General features: G+C 39.2%; 1 protein-coding gene across 1 annotated transcript; it reads left to right on the forward strand.

Moving 5' to 3' along the window:
• Nucleotides 1-3375: 3375 nt before the first annotated feature.
• C2H3orf38 (chromosome 2 C3orf38 homolog) lies at nt 3376-17013 on the forward strand. The gene is made up of 4 exons (XM_062206693.1): nt 3376-3616; nt 6332-6573; nt 9780-10525; nt 13294-17013. Exons 1-3 carry the CDS (start codon nt 3490-3492, stop codon nt 10458-10460), a joined length of 1050 nt encoding a protein of 349 aa, XP_062062677.1. The 5' UTR covers nt 3376-3489; the 3' UTR covers nt 10461-10525; nt 13294-17013.
• Nucleotides 17014-17546: the final 533 nt, after the last annotated feature.

The raw sequence follows: 17546 nt of genomic DNA on the forward strand, positions 1-17546 counted from the left end.
ACTCAAACCAGTGTCCCAACCACTGGAAGAGGAAATGTGTAAATATGTATAGTGGTGTTGGCAGTGACTTCAAAGAGGATGATGAGGAAAGGCCTCTCTGATAAGTTGACTTTTAAGCAGGGACCTGAATAAAGTAGAGGAAAGGCAGCCTTCCCAAAAAGAGAATATGTCAGACAAAATAGTGAGAGTAAAGACTTTGAGGCAGGAACCTACATGGCAAGTTAAAGGAACAGGCAACAGTATGGAATAAGAAACTAGGGGCTGGGGCTGGCACTGTGGTGCAGTGGGTTAAAGCCCCAGCCTCCAACGCCAGCACCCCATATGAGCACTGGTTTGTCTTGGCTGCTCCACTTCTGATCCAGCTCCCTGCTAATGTACCTGGGAAAGCAGAAGATCTCCCAAGTCCTTGGGCCATTGCACCCACGTGGGAGACCCGGGGGAGGCTTCTGGCTTCAGATCAGATTGGCTCAGCTCCGGGCTGTTGCGACCATCGCGGGGGTGAGGAGGGGGGGGCAGCAGATGTAAGACCTCTCCCACTCTCTGTAACTCTGTCTTTCAAATAAATAAAGTGGAAAAAAAAAAAAAAAAGAAACTAGGGGCTGGCGTTGTGCTACAGTAGTCTAAACAGCTGCCTATAATACCAGCATTCCATATGAGTGCTGGTTCAAGTCAAAGCTGCTTTGCTTCAATCCAGCTCCCTGCTAATGCACTTGGGAAAGCAGCACAAGTTGGCCCAAGTATTTGTGCCTCTGCACCCATGTGGGAGACCCAGAATATGCTCCTGGTTCCTGGTTCCTAGCTTCAGCCTGGCCCAGCTCGGATCTTTGCAATAATTCAGGAACTGAACCAGCCAATGAAATCTCTTTCCCTCTTTCTGTGTCAGTCTTTCAAATAAATGAATCTTAAAATTAAAAAAAAAAAAAAGAGTAATAGGAAATGAAGTCAGAGGTAAAAGATAAAAGTTGAAGTCTCTACAATGACCTATAAGGCTCCAGATCTGCACTATCCAATATAGTAGCAACTAGCCACATGTTGCTATTAAAATTTTATTGAAATTCAAACAAAATCTGAAATTCAGTTCCTCAGTTGTACTAGCCACATCTCAACGGCATTGCACCACCCAAATAAAGATCTTCTTCATCTCAGAAAGCACTTTGACAGGCTTTTCAGTATCAGTGATTCTCAATGGAGAATGTGGGACATTTGGCAAAATCTGGAGGTATTTTGGACTGCCATAACTGAGGGGTGGCGGTGCTACTGGCACCTGGTAGGCAGAGGCCAGGGATGCTGTGAAGCATCCTATACTACACAGGACAATTCCCATAACACAGAATTAGCTAGCCAAAAATGTCACTAGTGCTACCGTTGAGAAATTCTGTTGTAGACCAGTACTGACAGCAAACCTAGCCACACTGCTCATTGCTTCCTCTTTGCTCAAGCTGCTCTGGCCTCCTTCCCACCTGCCAGGTACATGCCTCCATCTTCAAACCTCTGTGGTTGCTTCTTCCTCAAACACTCTTCTGCAGGTCACTTTCTCCCTTTTGTATGGTCATTTCTTCAAGCTCACTTTCCTTACAATTTATATAAAGTAGTAACATTCTCTCCATGCCCCTCTTCTTGACTTCTTTTCCTCCACAGCATCTCCTGAGAGTTTCTTGTGTTTATTGTCTCTGTTCTCTCTCTAGAATATAAGCCTCAAGCTACTCAGATAAGCACAAAACAGATGAAGTAATAGAATGAGTGAAAGACAAGGTTGTGCTTGCCTTCCATGTGGTCCCACACCAGATTTGTATTACTGCTTTACTTGCAACAGTCTCAAAAGGTCCTTGAAGTTCACTCCTGTCATTCCTCTGAATCTTCAGTAACTAGCATCGTAGGCAATCAGTGCTAAATGAAAAAAAATTGCTACCTACTGAGTAACTAGCACCCCAAATAATATCCACTGGCAATGAACTTATCCATGTTTTGAAGGCCTTGTTTTAAAGGATATATTAACAGTATATTTTACAACTGATACTTAACTATAAACTATAATATATATATATATATATATATATATATATTTTGACAGAGTGGATAGTGAGAGAGAGAGACAGAGAGAAAGGTCTTCCTTTTTGCCGTTGGTTCATCCTCCAATGGTCGCTGCAGCCGGCGCATCTCGCTGATCCGAAGCTTGGAGCCAGGTGCTTCTCCTGGTCTCCAATGCGGGCGCAGGGCCCAAGCACCTGGGCCATCCTCCACTGCCTTCCAGGGCCACAGCAGAGAGCTGGCCTGGAAGAGGGGCAACCGGGATAGAATCCGACGCCCCAACCAGGACTAGAACCCGGTGTGCCGGCGCCGCAAGGCGGAGGATTAGCCTGTTGAGCCAAGGCGCCGGCCAAACTATAATATTTTTAAAATGTTAAGTTTGTTCACTTGGATTTTAGGGTAGGTACGTTTCACCTACTAAATGGCAATACCCTAAAATTAAACGTTATCTAAATTATGGCTAAAATATGGAATACAGAAGCAAGAGATAGTGTGTTTAAGTCCGACTCCCCGGCCCAAGAGCGTATGGTTGTTTCAAATGAGGGTTACTGTCACACTAACAGTCATAACGACAGCTAACACACATACGGAGCACAGCCGTTCCCCGCGCCCACGACCCAGTGAGGGTCCTCTATTAAATCCATTTCGAGATAACAAACAGAGGGACAAAAAAATGCTGAGCAGCTTGTTCTCAGTAGGGCGGAGTAAAACTTCGGCAGTCGGGTTTCCAGAACCCCAACCTCCGTCTCAGATTAAGGCCGAACCGGCTACCAGGGGATGGAGGGAGCCGGTCCCAGCACGTTTGAGAGGAAAAAGCCGGGAGGCGGGAGGGCGCGGGATGGGAAGCGTGATTACCTCTTAAAAAAAAACTCTCATAACATAATGTGAAACAAAATCAAAGTCCTTTGATTTACGTAATTCAAGACTATCAAACTACCGGCTCACCCAACTCAGCAGTGGCCGCTCAGGACTTTCAAGCGCGGCCGGGGGCCGGGAGCGCGGCCGGGGAGGAGCCGCCTCCATTGGCTGGCCCCGCGGCATCACGGGAACTCGCGGTGCGCTGGGCACCTCCGCCCGCCCTCCACGCACCTTCGCCCGTACAGCTTTCCAAGGCCCTCTTTTAGGTGAAGGGCTCTCGAGGAATTCAGGGGTTAGCTATCCTGTCCCCAGCTCACTTGGGAAAGGTCGATGCTTTCCGTGGAAACGCGGCGATTCCCCTAAGTAGGAACCATGGGACCTCACTGTCGGAGCCTGCCCGGAACCACAAAACCAGAGCACCGCGTTTCCCGCCGGATCTCCTAGATCTACTTCCGCACGCAGGGGCTTAGAATACCCGAGGCCCTTCAGTGGCGAACCACAGGAAAGGCACTTCCGGTGTCTGTTGCCAAGGCACGGGCCTGGTGGGGCCGGAGGGGCGACGTTATTGGCGTCGTCCTCTCCCCCCCCTCTCCGGGGGTCGAGATGTCGGGGCTCAGCGGCCGAGAAATGGAGGGCTGTCGTAACTTGCTCGGCCTACTGGACAACGACGAGATCATGGCCCTATGCGACACCGTCACCAACCGCCTGGTGCACCCTGAAGACCGCCAAGGTAAGGGAAGAACCTTCTCCCCTGAGGGCCCCGCCACTCCCGACGCTAAACCCGCACCCCAGGGGGGTGGAGCGGGGGCGTGAGAAGTTCGCGGCCCACCAGCCTGTAAGTCCCACACCGAGCGTGGGCAAAATCCTCGAAGGTCCTGGCCGCCGCGTCTGCACGAATCCCACTCGGGCGTTAGGGACGCGCCCGGCTCCCCAGAGGGAGGTGGTGGAGCTGAAGTGGCACAGTTTCCAGGTTTGGTCCCCCAGATGTTACGGGCAAGCGCTTATTGGTTGGAGGAGTCAGAGCACCTCCGAAGTCATTTTTCTGAATTCCTGAGAAGCCAGGGTGTAGTGTTCGTTTTCAGTTTCGGTCAGCTGGGTTAATCCTGTCAGCTGCTGCTCGGGCTTTTTCCCTCCAACTGTGGGGAGGAAGGTAGAATGTACGCGTTTCTGTCAGTCTCCCAGGTGGAACGACTACTGTTAGGAAGAGGCAGATGGTTTCAGTCCATGTCTCCTTTTGAAGCCAGAATTTTTCCGAGATGATTTTGTATTCCAGGAGCACATTTTCAGAACCAAATGTATGTCTCGGGAGAGTTCAAAGGCGTAATATTGAGCCCAATTGTAACTAGTTCATATAAAAAGGAAAACTGCTTCGTTTTGTATATCAGAGCTCGTTTTGCTTTGATTTGCTGAGTTTTACTTGAAAAAGTGAAATTTCCGGTAGGATATGGGTTACGAAAAAAGTCTGCCTTCTCTAACTGTATTTCTCTGCTTTTAGATCGGATTTACATTTTTGCCATTTAAGAAAGTCAGTCACTTGTAACTTTGGATAATGACCATTGAAAAATGGGAAGAAATTTAAGAATTTAAACTGAAAATAGTTTTAGGTTTACAGTTCTTAAACGTTTACATGTTTAACATGGTGAGAATCTTGCAGTCATAATTACTGTGAATTTAAAATTGTAGTAGATCACATGCTGGATTTAATTAATAGTGAATCTAAAAACAAATAAAGGGAAAAATTCTCCCTGGTACAATGATGTTTAAATGATTTGGAGAAACATTTCTCTGGGTAAAAAATATAAACAGTAAATGTGTGAATAGATACCTAACTTCTTTAGAGTGACATGAAAGCCAGCAACACAAAGTCTTTTATATGTATCAGATTGATTTTTTAAAAAATTTGTATATATACGAAGTGTTGGTGAACTAATGGAGGAGTGAAATGAGATCTAGGGCTGTGGAAAACAAATTTGACATTGTTTTCCAAAAAAGGTTAATTAAGTACTTTATGCCTGTGCTTCTCAAACTTCAATGTCCCTTTGAGTACCTCAGAAATTTTGGTAAACAGCAGATTCTGACTCAGTTGTTTTGGGGGAGGCCCAGAAATTCTGCATTTCTAGCAAGCTCTCTTGTTTGCCTTTCTTTAACTGGGAGATGGGCATGAGGATGTTAAAAAGTATCAGTGTTTGTAAAAGGAAGCATGTTTTAAAGTCTATAAACAGAAAAATAGAAGTCTTGTATATTCATATAATTTAGTATAATGGTGAAAAAGGAGAGCTATGTATTACAAATCAATCTCAAAACATTCAGTGAAATAATTGTAGAGGACTATGTATTGATGGATTGAAGTCTTAGAACATTTAGAAATCTAGGCTTAATGTATTACCAGAGAGTACATACTTATGCTGCACAGCTTGAAAGAGAAGCAAGGGAATGATAAACAGCTTCCTTGTGAGGTAGCTGAGAAGAAAGGTGAATACTATTAAAGAGAGGGGGAACCTTGGCCCTCCAAGATAATTCCTTTGTTTTAAGATTTTAAGCTAGGAGGTGTATTTGTAGGAGTTCATTTTGTTGCCATTCTGTGTACACCAGGTATCTCAAAAATATTCTTCAATCTGTGTTTAATGTATAATTTTTAAATTAAAAAAATGTACTGGTTCTGTTGCTTCCAGAAGTGGGATTATTGATGTGTCATGTGTCTTCAACTTTGATTATCTGTACTATAAGGAAATTGGACTAAAATTTCTTGCCGTACTAGTGGTTTTTGCCTGTTTTTAGAGATTGGTTATGAATGTAGGTCGTTGGCCTTAAAAAAAGAATTTTTCTGGAGCCAGCGCTGTGGAGTAGCGGGTAAAGCCACTTGCAGTGCCGACATCCTATATGGGTGCCCCTTTGGGTCCCAGCTGCTCCACTTCCGATACAGCTCTCTGCTATGGTCTGGGAAAGCAGTAGAGGATGGCTTAAGTCCTTGGGCTCCTGCACTCGCATAGGAGACCCGGAGGAAGCTCCTGGCTCCAGATCAGTACAGCTCTAGCCATTGTGGCCAACTGGGGAGAGAACCAGCAATGGAAGACCTTTCTCTCTGCCTCTCCTTCTCTCTCTCTTTAAGTCTGACTTTCAAGTAAAGAAATACATCTTTAAAAAAAAAATTATTTTTCTGGCCCAAATTTTTTCTTAAAACTCAATCCTTTAAAACAAAGCAAGTTTTACTTACAGGAAGTGAAAGGAGAGGGCATGGTTTTAGGGAAGTCTGAAGCATGTAAGAATTTAAAAGAAAACCCAGACAACCTACTTCCTGTTTTTTTTTTTTTTTAAAGAAAACTATTTCATGCAAAACAAGTGCCATGACAAGAGTTTATAAATATGATCTGATGATTTCTGCTGACAATAGGCAACATTTACAAGTGTCTCATTTTTTTTCTTAATCTTTACAATTTTCTTCTAGATGCCATTCGTGCAATATTAGTGTACAGTCAAAGTGTAGAAGAACTTCTGAAGCGTAAAAAAGTCCACCGAGAAGTCATATTTAAATACTTGGCAACACAAGGGGTTATTATACCTCCTACTACTGAAAAACACAATCTTATTCAGCATGCAAAAGATTACTGGAAGAGACAATCACAGCTGAAATTGAAGGAAATGCCAGAACCAGTTACAAAGACAGAAAACATCCAACTCTTTGAACAGGTAACGTAGATCTTATAGTTATATTCTGAACCTTTGTTCTGTCTGAAATTCTGTAAATAATCCAAGGTCTATGGGAAGATAGTAAATAATTTTGTAATTTTGTAATTTTAAATTTACTCTATATCATTTGCATTCTAAAGGAAGAAAAACTTTACACAATTAAAATACAAATATTTCTGATATTTAATGAAGGCCAAAAAAAGATGCTATCCATCAGCAAATAGGACAATCAGCAAATATTTACACAGTAATTGCAAATTTTTTTAAAGATTTATTTACTTATATTTGAAAGGTAAAAATACAGAGAGAGAGAAGAGAGAGAGAGAGCTTCCATCCACTGGTTCACTCCCCAAATGCCACAGTGGCTGGGGCTGGGCTGATTTGAAGTCAGGAGCCAGGAACTTCTTCCTGGTCTTACTCATGGGTGCAAGTTCCCAAGCACTTGGGCCATCCTCTGCTGCTTTGCCAGGAGCATTATCAGGGAGCTGGATCAGAAGTGGAGCAACTGGAACACAAGGGATGCTGGCATTGCAGATGGAGGCTTAGCAGTTGCTAAGATGGTGCACACTTCAGTTCACAGGAATCTGAAATTGCTTTTTAAATTGGACCCTAGTTCTGTGTAATTTTTTTTTTTACTTAAAAAGAATGTTATTGTAAATCCTTTATCATTTTAAAGACTTTCTTTGATATTGATTTGCAAAAAATTCTAAGAAATATTTATTAAATGTGATACTTTATTTTTTTAACTACAAAAAATTTTGTACTTGTTTTGCTTTGACTCATTTTGGCTGTTCTGTGTCTTTGTCTCTCTACTGTACATTTTGGATGTTGAGTATGAGTATTTAAATGTTGACTGAATGAACCTCTAGATAATTTGCACATTTTTAAATAAATGCCTCATACTTTGAATTAATGAGATTTTACAGTGAGAGGGCTATGCCTTCAAATTTGAAAGGGATCCGCTACAGAGTTTTTTATTTAATGGAATGAAAGGAATATTGACTTTTAAATCCTATAGGTATGATTTCAAACTAAGTGTGCTGTATAATAGCTGTGAACTTAGACAAGTGCTTGACCTTTTTGAGTCGCTTTCTTCATCTATAAAATGATCACTTAAGTAGCATACACTGTGCCCAAATATTCAATAGCAGATGCTCAGGAAGCATAAGAGCTCTTACTGTCTCAATAAGGTACTGTGCTTTGAAATACATAAAGGAGATGTCGCCTGTCCGACGTAGTTTTGCAGTAATGTTTCCTTTGAAAAAAGAGAATGGTATAAAAACAAGCCTCAATCATAAAAAGTGACCTTTTCAATCACCTTAGAAGTTCTATTCAAAGACTGAAAATGTTTTATTATGAACTTTATTGGCACATAATTTATATACAATAAAATACATCTATTTAAGGCATTTTGAAGATTTTGACAGGCGCCTGTGAAAACACTACCATAAGAGAATGCTTTTATAAATCGCTATTGTTTGGCCCTCATGTTGATATCTTAAGAGGCCTAGTTAAACTACAGCTTGTTAGCTGAATTTTTAACTGTTTATGGTGGAAAGTTCTAAAATTATTTTTCTCCTTTTTGAAAAAAAATTCTGTATGCATAATGGTTTCAGTGAGATCACATATAGTTAAGTTTCCTCTGCTGTGATTGGTGTATTAAAACTTAGCTCTAAGCTGAAAAGCCCTTCACTCAGCCCAGCTTCCAAAGTAACTACTGCTGTTGAGGGGATGGCCAAGTAGGGTCAGCAACATTGCAAGCAGAACTGTATGCTAACTAAAAATGTTTTCCTTTCAGAAATGTCACCTACCTTCTCTTCAACCCAGCTCTCCTCCCAGTCTGTCTAGCTAGGTAATGGAAGTCAACAGGGTACCTCCCTTATGATGTACCACATGTAAAGAGATCAATAGGTCTGAGCCTCATAACTGACAAGACCTTAAAGCCCACCTGATTATTTTCAAACCCTTTCTGTCTTGTATTTGCCTCTCAATAAAAAAAACTTGCTCATGGTTTAGACACTTTTCTTAGGGCCTTTAATACTCTGTCCTGGGTTTTAGATCCTGTGATTTTAGATCCTGTGAGTTTAAACTGCTTGTTAGATTTGTTTTCTCCGGACTTAAAGTAAAATTCTAGGTGCCCATGCACATGAAACCTCCTATGGGAGCAGTTTCTGCAAGCTGGCACTGCATCCCCCTGGAGAAGCCACCTCCTGCTGGAACCCTGTCTTGATCCCCTTTCCCAAAGACTCCCCTTTTCAGCATGAAGCAGCCAGAGCAATCATCTCCCAGTTCCCCCTAACAGATGTTAGGGTTGCCATCTTCAGGAGATGGGAATGTGAGGAGTCAAATGGGTTAATAGATAGTCAGACTCCCAATGGAATTTGCGATGTAAAATATTTGCTTCCTCCTTTAGTAAAAACAAACAGACCACCCTCAGTCCCTCCTTCAGACCCCCAAATTTACCATGAGAATACCAAGGGAGCTCTTCCTGAGCTCTCAGCTTATTGTGAAGACAAGTTACCTATCCCATCCTTAGCAGGCCAGGCTGGATGGAGAATTGTAAATGAGGTCTTTGAGTGGTTTTTGTCCCCTCCTGGTAACTGAATGCCAATCTGATTGTCAAGTTTGTTTTTTTTTTTTTCTCTTCAAAATCATATTTAAAAAGCCCACTGCCACCAGTACTTTTGGGTTTATTCCTCTTTTAGAAGCCTCCCTCCACGCTGCTCTGGTTGGAGGCGTTTGACTCTAATAAATACTTTTTTTTTTTTTTTTTGACAGGCAGAGTGGATAGTGAGAGAGAGAGACAGAGAGAAAGGTCTTCCTTTTTGCCATTGGTTCACCCTCCAATGGCCGCTGCAGCCGGCGCATCTCGCTGATCCGAAGCCAGGAGCCAGGTGCTTCTCCTGGTCTCCCATGCGGGTGCAGGGCCCAAGGACTTGGGCCATCCTCTTCTGCCCTCCTGGGCCACAGCAGAGAGCTGGCCTGGAAGAGGGGCAACCAGGATAGAATCCTGCGCCCTGACCGGGACTAGAACCCGACCGGGACTAGAACCCGGTGTGCTGGCGCCGCAAGGCAGAGGATTAGCCTGTTAAGCCACGGCGCCGGCCTTCTAATAAATACTTTTAAATCTTAAAAATTAGCTCTGAAATAGTCTAGCTAGAAAAATAGATATAAGAATTAAGCTTTCATTTTATTTCTTATTTCAGCAGGCAAAAGAAGATAAAAAAGCTGACAAAGTTGATTTCCGTCGCCTAGGAGAAGAATTCTGTCACTGGTTCTTTGAACTTCTTAATTCTCAGAATCCTTTTCTGGGACCACCTCAAGATGAATGGGGGCCACAGCACTTCTGGCATGATGTGAAACTTAGGTTTTATTACAACACATCTGAACAAAATGTGATAGACTACCAAGGAGCAGAAATTGTGAGCCTTCGTTTGCTGTCACTAGTGAAAGAAGAATATCTTTTTCTCAGCCCCAACCTGGATTCCCGTGGACTGAAGTGTGCTTCTTCTCCACATGGGTTAGTTATGGTTGGAGTTGCTGGAACTGTCCACCGAGGGAACACTTGTTTGGGTATTTTTGAACAGATATTTGGACTCATCCGTTGTCCTTTTGTGGAAAATACTTGGAAAATCAAATTTATCAACCTGAGAATTGTTGGAGAGGGTTCTCTTGCTCCTGGATCATTACTAAAACCAGCTATTACATTTGAACAGAGTGATCTAGAGGCCTTTTACAATGTAATCACTTTATGTGGTACTAATGAAGTACGACTTAATGTAAAACAGGCATTGGATAGTGGAACTGGAGACCAAGCTTTATGTAGTGGAAATGAGGAATTGTTGAACAAAAGAGAACTGAGTTTACCTGACCCTCTAAAGCACTGATCACTGTGTGTCAGCCTAAAAAAACTTCTATACAGAAACTCTTCCAAATACTACATCAGTCATGTGTAAGTGTTTTCAGATGTGGAGATTGACATATTTTAGTTGACATACCTTTCTGGACTACAGACTGGCATATTATGTGAATCCTTGCCTATTTCTAACTGAGTTACAGCAAATGTTCTGAGAGCTTAATATACTTCATCAAATAAATCCCACTTTAGATGTTGTAGCTAACTGTGTGCCTTAGAAACCAGGTAATATTTTCATTTTACTTAGTGAATATTTTGCTAATAACTACTTTCCATGTGGGAAAGGATTCATAGCATTCAAGGCTTCCCTTCAAAATGTTTTTCATTTACTTTACATGTTGATAATTGGATAAATGCATCTCAGTTAAGTATTGTTTTTAAAAAGTTTAATATTTTAGAGATGTTTATTGTAAACTCAAAGTTCTCACTTTAGAAAAATCAGAGGACATTCTTATACAAACAGTCCAGTAATTTAGGTGGTAGAGAAAAACTTTTTCTTTATATATTAGAGAAAACTTTTTCAAAGTTATCTGCTGTAGTCCAAGCTAAATATCTTAAAATTTGGGCAATGATAAATGCTGTTCTCAAAACAGTATTTATTTTACCTACACTTCAGCTAACAGTTTTATAGTGCATTTATGGTAGCATCATATAAAGGAAATACACTGTTGAAATTTTAAGTGTACCTATTGCCTAACATAAATGAATTACCTTTTTCCTCGTGATTGATCTGGTAGGGTGACTTAAAACAAACCCTCACAAATTTATAATGTGAGTATATATATATGTGTGTGTGTATGTATGTGTATGTATGTATATATACATACACACACACACATGTACTCTACACCATAGCAGAATTGCGAGTTTTTTACCTCTAATTTGAGTTGTTAGGTTTGAGTTAATAACATTCATTTGCCAGATTAATTTCACAGTTGCTTTAAAGTTCATTATCCAGCAGCTATGTGCTGATCCTGGATAGAGTTAGTGATTTAAATTTCTACAAGTAACATTTGGAAAAAAACTCAGCTGGAAAATGTCGAGATGATATATTGTACGTGTTACTACATTTAACTGCTCGTGATCTAGGGAGGCTGATAAGAATTTTGGAAGCAGGAGGATTAAAAACTCATCTTTTTTGTTTTTTTAATGCCATGCTTCTTAAGAGGAATACAAATTGATATGTCCTAAAATAAGAACTTAATAAAGAAGGGAATTCCCTTTTGTCTGCTATAAGAATAGTGTATTATTTAGATTTAATTTATACTTGTCTTGTTCATAGATAAAGCTTTAGGCATTCAACCAAAATAAAGAATATTTTACTACTGCTAGTTACACTATTAGTATAACATAATAGGTATTACATATTATGTAATACATAGGTATTAAAGTATTTTGCAAAATAATTATTTCATACATATTTTATAAGGTATGTAGGTAACAAGTCCATCTTTACTCATCCTATGTGTCTGCCTGGTTTTTGAAAGCCAAGTTATCTTTTTGTTTCTTAAGCTTGAATTATAATAGATAAATACCGTAAGTAAAGGATAAAAAGAAAACATTCCTGTCTTGTTTTTGTGCCATTGATGTCAAGTACTGTAGAACTATTACTATGGATGCTCAGAATGAGCAAGGGAGATTGCCTCTACTTATCTTCAGTTTTACATTTTTTAATTTGTGTAAAGTCCAAGTAAGGCTGCAATCTGCACATAAGTTTTAGTCAACCTTAAACATTTGAAATCTTGGTATATTAAGTTTGAAGATTAGACTTTGTTTTATTTCACATTAATCCGGGCACACAGTAGAACCCAGTATTGAAGTGAATGGATAATTGAGTAAGCAAAAAGAAGCTAAGCTTACATCCCATAAGAATTTTCCACGTCTAAATGTTTTTTGATTCATCTGTGGTGACTTTTTGGCCACTTAATTTGTTTGAATTTTATAAATGGACACACATTTTTAGGCCCCAAAATAACTCCGGTGTGGGAAGCAAAGTGTATTGATACTGAAACTCCAGAATTAATGGAATGTATGTAAGATATCTAAGGCTAGCTAGAAGACATAGGAAAGTATGTGAAGAAATAGTATTCAAAGGAAGATGACCTAGAGGAATTGAAATTTGTTCATGAAACTTGAAGCACGATAGAAGGATTAAACTGTCCTTTGCTACCCTATTAATTTGTTTATGTGAGGGAAAGGCAGAGACCCTAGATGTGGGTCTGTTACTTTGTTATACCCAACTAATATTTAGAAAGTGGGGTCAGGTGATAAGACTACAGTGTTTTATACATAATTTATAACAGTTGAGTGTTCAAGCTAGGGAATCATGTGGACTTTTATTTGCTCTGGACCAGTTTACTGTAACCTAATAATGGGTCTGAATTGTTGGTGTTAGGATATTTTATTAATATCAAAAATACCAGATAACATATTTCATGTGTCTTATTAGCTAAAGTGCCAAACTATGGGAAAAAGCCATCTCTAATTTATTTAAGCCAGATTATGAAAGCTAGTCAGGAAAATATTCCTGAGTTTTCAGAAAGGTAACATTTTTATTCTAAAGGAAAGTTAATACTTAGTACAAGTAAGAATTCGTAATAGTACTAGAAAATGATTTTTTTTTTTTTTGAAAGGCAGAGTTAACAGAGAGGGAGGGAGAGACGAGAGACAGACAGACAAGGATCTACTCCCCAAATGGCCACGACGGCCAGGGCTAGGCCATGCTGTAGCTGGGAACCAGGAGCTTTATCCAAGTCTCACATGAGTACAGAGTCTCAAGGGTTTGGTCTCTTCTGCTTTCCCAGGTGCACCAGCAGGGAACTGGATTGGAAGTTGGAGCAATTGGGATTGCCATCTTTGCGGCTGGTAGTCTGACCCACTGTGCCACAACACTGGCCCAAAGAAAAGGATTTCAGGAATATTGTTTTTTAAAGCTAATCGTAAACATTGTGGTTTAACAAAATGGCTTTGATGGTTAAATCGGTCATAAAAATTAAGGAAAACAATACTGTAGTGTTTTTCTTAGTTCCCATATACTCTTTTCTTCACTGGTTCTTTGGGTTGTGGGATATGGTCATCAACCTTTTGAACTATAGTCTTTCTTCCAAGAAAAAAAAAGTAATTTGTGCATATGGTATTAAAAATTGTTCATATTTCAGAGTTGATGGGTCTTCCCAAAGCACATCTTTGTGTCCTATAGGTATCTTTATGCTCTGTTTTTAAATATTCTGCCATGATGTTAGATTTAACCCCAGGCTACTCCTCTAGTATATTAAAATGTTTTTATAAAATTTAACAACATTGCCTAAATCTCTAAGGGAACTAAATCTTGTGAATGAAAGTATAATTTCTAGGAAATATCACTTTACAATAATTATTATTTGTGAATTATTTTTAAGAATTTTTCTAATTTATTTGAGTGAGAGAACTTCTACTTAGTGTTCATTCCATAAATGCCCTCAACAGCCGTGACTGAGCCAGGCCAAAGCTGGGAGCCAGGAACTCAATCTGTCCACGTAAGCGACAGGGACCCAATTACTTAAGCCATCAATCACTGTTGTCTCCCTGGATCTGCAAGAGCAGGAAGCTGGAGTTGGGAGCTTAAAGCAGGGATCAAACTCAGGCTTTGCAGTATATTAGAAATGGACACAAGCCACTGTTAGTGCAACGTAAAAAAATATTAATTCAGAATTCATTTCATTTTGGCAAGAATTATTATAAATATTGAACATAATGTGGAGAAAGTGGTAATATGAAAAATAGTAAGATAATATTCTCAAGAACTTTATTAAAGTTCTTTATTAAAGCTTCATCTTAAGATGTTTGGTAATGATTGGATATTACTAATTCTGATGAAGGATTTTAAAAATATGTTTCTTCTGCAGAGGCTATGTATGTGATCTCAACTTTCATCCCTTCCTCCCACTTCTTCATTTTCCATAGCCCTGTTTAATTTTTAAATTTTACACATTTGAAAAGTGGAGGGACAGGAGAAAGCGGTAATATGAAAAATAGTAAGATAATCTCAAGAACTTTATTAAAGCTTCATCTTAAGATGTTTGCTAATGATTGGATATTACTAATTCTGATGAAGGCTATGTATGTGAGCTCACCTTTTATCCCTTCTTCCCACTTCTTCATTTTCCATAGCCCTGTTTAATTTTTAAATTTTACACATTTGAAAAGTGGAGGGACAGGTAAAGGGGAACATGGGGAGGGAAAGAAGGAAATCTCTCGTCTACTGGTTTACTTCATAGATGTCTGCAACACTAGGAACTGGCTCAGCCAAAGCCAGGAGCCAATTAACTCAGTCTTGTTTTTCATGTGGGCAACTACTTGAGCCATCATCTGCTGCCTCCCAGGGTACACACTGGCAAGAATCTGAAATTGGGAGAGGAGCCAAGACTTGAACCCAGGTACTTTGATATGACGTACAGACATCTCAGGGGGTGTTGTAAACATTGTACCAAACACACATTCCTAACCCTCCCCCATTTATAAACTTTGTGTCCACCCAGTTGCAGTGCAAGGAAATGACCTTCTGGATCTGGGTTCTCTTCAAGTTTATTTGATGTTTAATTATTGAGTGTTACTATTTGCAAATCACTGAGTCAAGTGAAAGACAAAATACATCAGTAGGCTATTTACTTAGACAAATGTATTTAAATTTCAATTTTTGGGTTTAGGCTGTCATAAGGTAACAATTTCTGTAGGCCTTTTGTAGAAGGATTCAGATCCTTTTATAGGATCAGAAAAAGGAAAACTTAATCTAGAATTGGAATAAAGTATCCAAATTTTGCAAGAGAATGGGCTATATGCATTTAGCTTTATTTTTCTAATAAGCTCCCTACAGTCTTTGATGAAAGTGTTAATGTTAAAATTGAATGCAATATTCACATAGTATATATATATAACACCAGAAACGGGCCAGTGCTGTGGTGCAGCTGAGGCGCCGGCATCCCGGATGGGCACCATTTCTAGTCCTGGCTGCTCCTCTTCCAATCCAACTCTCCACTATGGCCTGGGAAATCAGTAGAAGATGGCCCAAGTGCTTGGACCCCTGCAACTGTGTAGGAGACCCAGAAGAAGCTCCTGGCTTCAGATCAGCGCATCTCTGGCCGTTGCGGCCACCTAGGTAGTGAACCAGCAGGTGGAAGACCTCTCTCTTTGTCTCTACCTCTCTAACTCTTTCAAATAAATAAAATAAATGTTTCTTTTAAAAAACAACTATTTGTATATCATGAAATCATAAACCTGCAATTTGGTACCTGCTACATTCTATCCCCAGTACTGCTAAATCTTGTTGCTGTTCTTAAGGGAATCATTTAATGAGGTTAGTAGTTTTCATCTTCAGTTTGTAGACACTCTAAATCTGAAGTTTGAAATTGGTTACATTTTCATTAATATCAAAGGAAGAACCACCTGCTGCCAATTACATTACTTATTTGATATTTTCTGAACAGAAAGTAACTAGTTAACTTAGGAAAATTTTTTCTGAAGCATTTAGTCTGTTTGCATTAATTTTTTTCCTACTCATATTTTACTGTACTAATGATTAGTATTACATGCAGTTATTTCAGATTGTTATGTGTAAGTTACTTTTTCCTCCCTAAGTTGTAAATTCCTAAAACTAGTTACTCTCTTTTTTTGTAGTCTTTATCTGAGGGCCTTGCACAGAATAAGTAACAACTAAATTTGGAGTGTGTATTGTATGCCAGTTTCTTTTCTATGTGCAATGATTGTATTAACTCATTCATTCCTGGGGACAGCTAAGTGAAGTACAGTGATTATTATCTCTTTCACCAGAAAGTTAGATACAGAGTGACTTAGCTGTCACGGCTAATGCTAGAGCCTGGATTTTAAACCCAGGCATTCAAACTTGAGAGCTATGTTGTCGCAAGTAGTAGGTTTTTATTTCTCTAAATACAGAGTAGCAGTATTACTTCATGCTATATTCCACCTGTAATTATCATTCATTCAGTGATAAAACTTCTTGGAGAAAAGATGCAGAATACTCAAGCAATACTGTGAAAAAAAGAATAAAGGTAATTGAGTAATATAATTGATATCAAATTAACTTACCATCTCACCACATTCTCTAGTTAGTTTGTGACACCGTTGTGCGTTCAGTGTCAAGAGATAGTACTTCACATTTTTTTTTTTTTGCCACATCCAGATGTAGCATATTTGTATTCTATTTTAGCTGCTGTTGTAATTAGGCCCTTTTAACCTAAATTTGAACTAATTAAGTTCGTATTTCTCTACTTGAATATTTCTTGAACATTTGTGACACTAAAATTACTTTGAAGTACAACATTCTTCATAACTTCTGTGCTAACAACTTTTCACTGGTCTTGGATTACTTCAAAATAAAGTCTACATATCACAATCTGCTTTTCATCACCATCTAGGTTTGACCCCAAACATTGCTTACAAAAGCCAATCTATACTGCTGACTGTGTTACTTAGCCAACTGCTTTTGTTCCAAAGTATCCAAAATAGTAAAATTTAATTTTTGTATTTTGTTACAGGCAGTTTGATAATATAGAAAGAAAAGGATGATGATTGCAACAAATCACTGATTAAATTTCTTCAATAAGTCAACTATTTTTCTTCGTAGGTGTTTTGTGTGCGTTGTCTCCCTAGAATAATCTTTCTGCAATCTTTTGGATGGCTGCTTCATTTTCATCTTCGAGGACTTAGCTTAAATATCTTCTCTAAGTAAATGAAACTTGTTAATACTTATCAGAGCACTTTGTTTCTGTTTTAGCACCTTAGATACTATTTTTTAATTTAATAATTTATTATTTCTCCATTAGATTTTAAGCTGAGAAAAAAAAGATCACTATAACTGCTATAACTGTTTCACTTATATTGTACTTTCATTGCCTGCACAAATACAAGTTATTCAGTAGAGATTTACTTATTAAAGTAAGGAAATAAATGCTACTTTTTATTCAGAACCATTTATATTCTTAGTGCCTACTGTGTGTATTAGATGCTCAATAATAAATACTTCTTTACTGAATAAAGCCAAAGTTATCTTCCTAATGGATGA

The sequence above is a fragment of the Lepus europaeus genome, chromosome 2, assembly GCF_033115175.1.
Source record: "Lepus europaeus isolate LE1 chromosome 2, mLepTim1.pri, whole genome shotgun sequence".
NCBI classification, from domain to species: domain Eukaryota; kingdom Metazoa; phylum Chordata; class Mammalia; order Lagomorpha; family Leporidae; genus Lepus; species Lepus europaeus.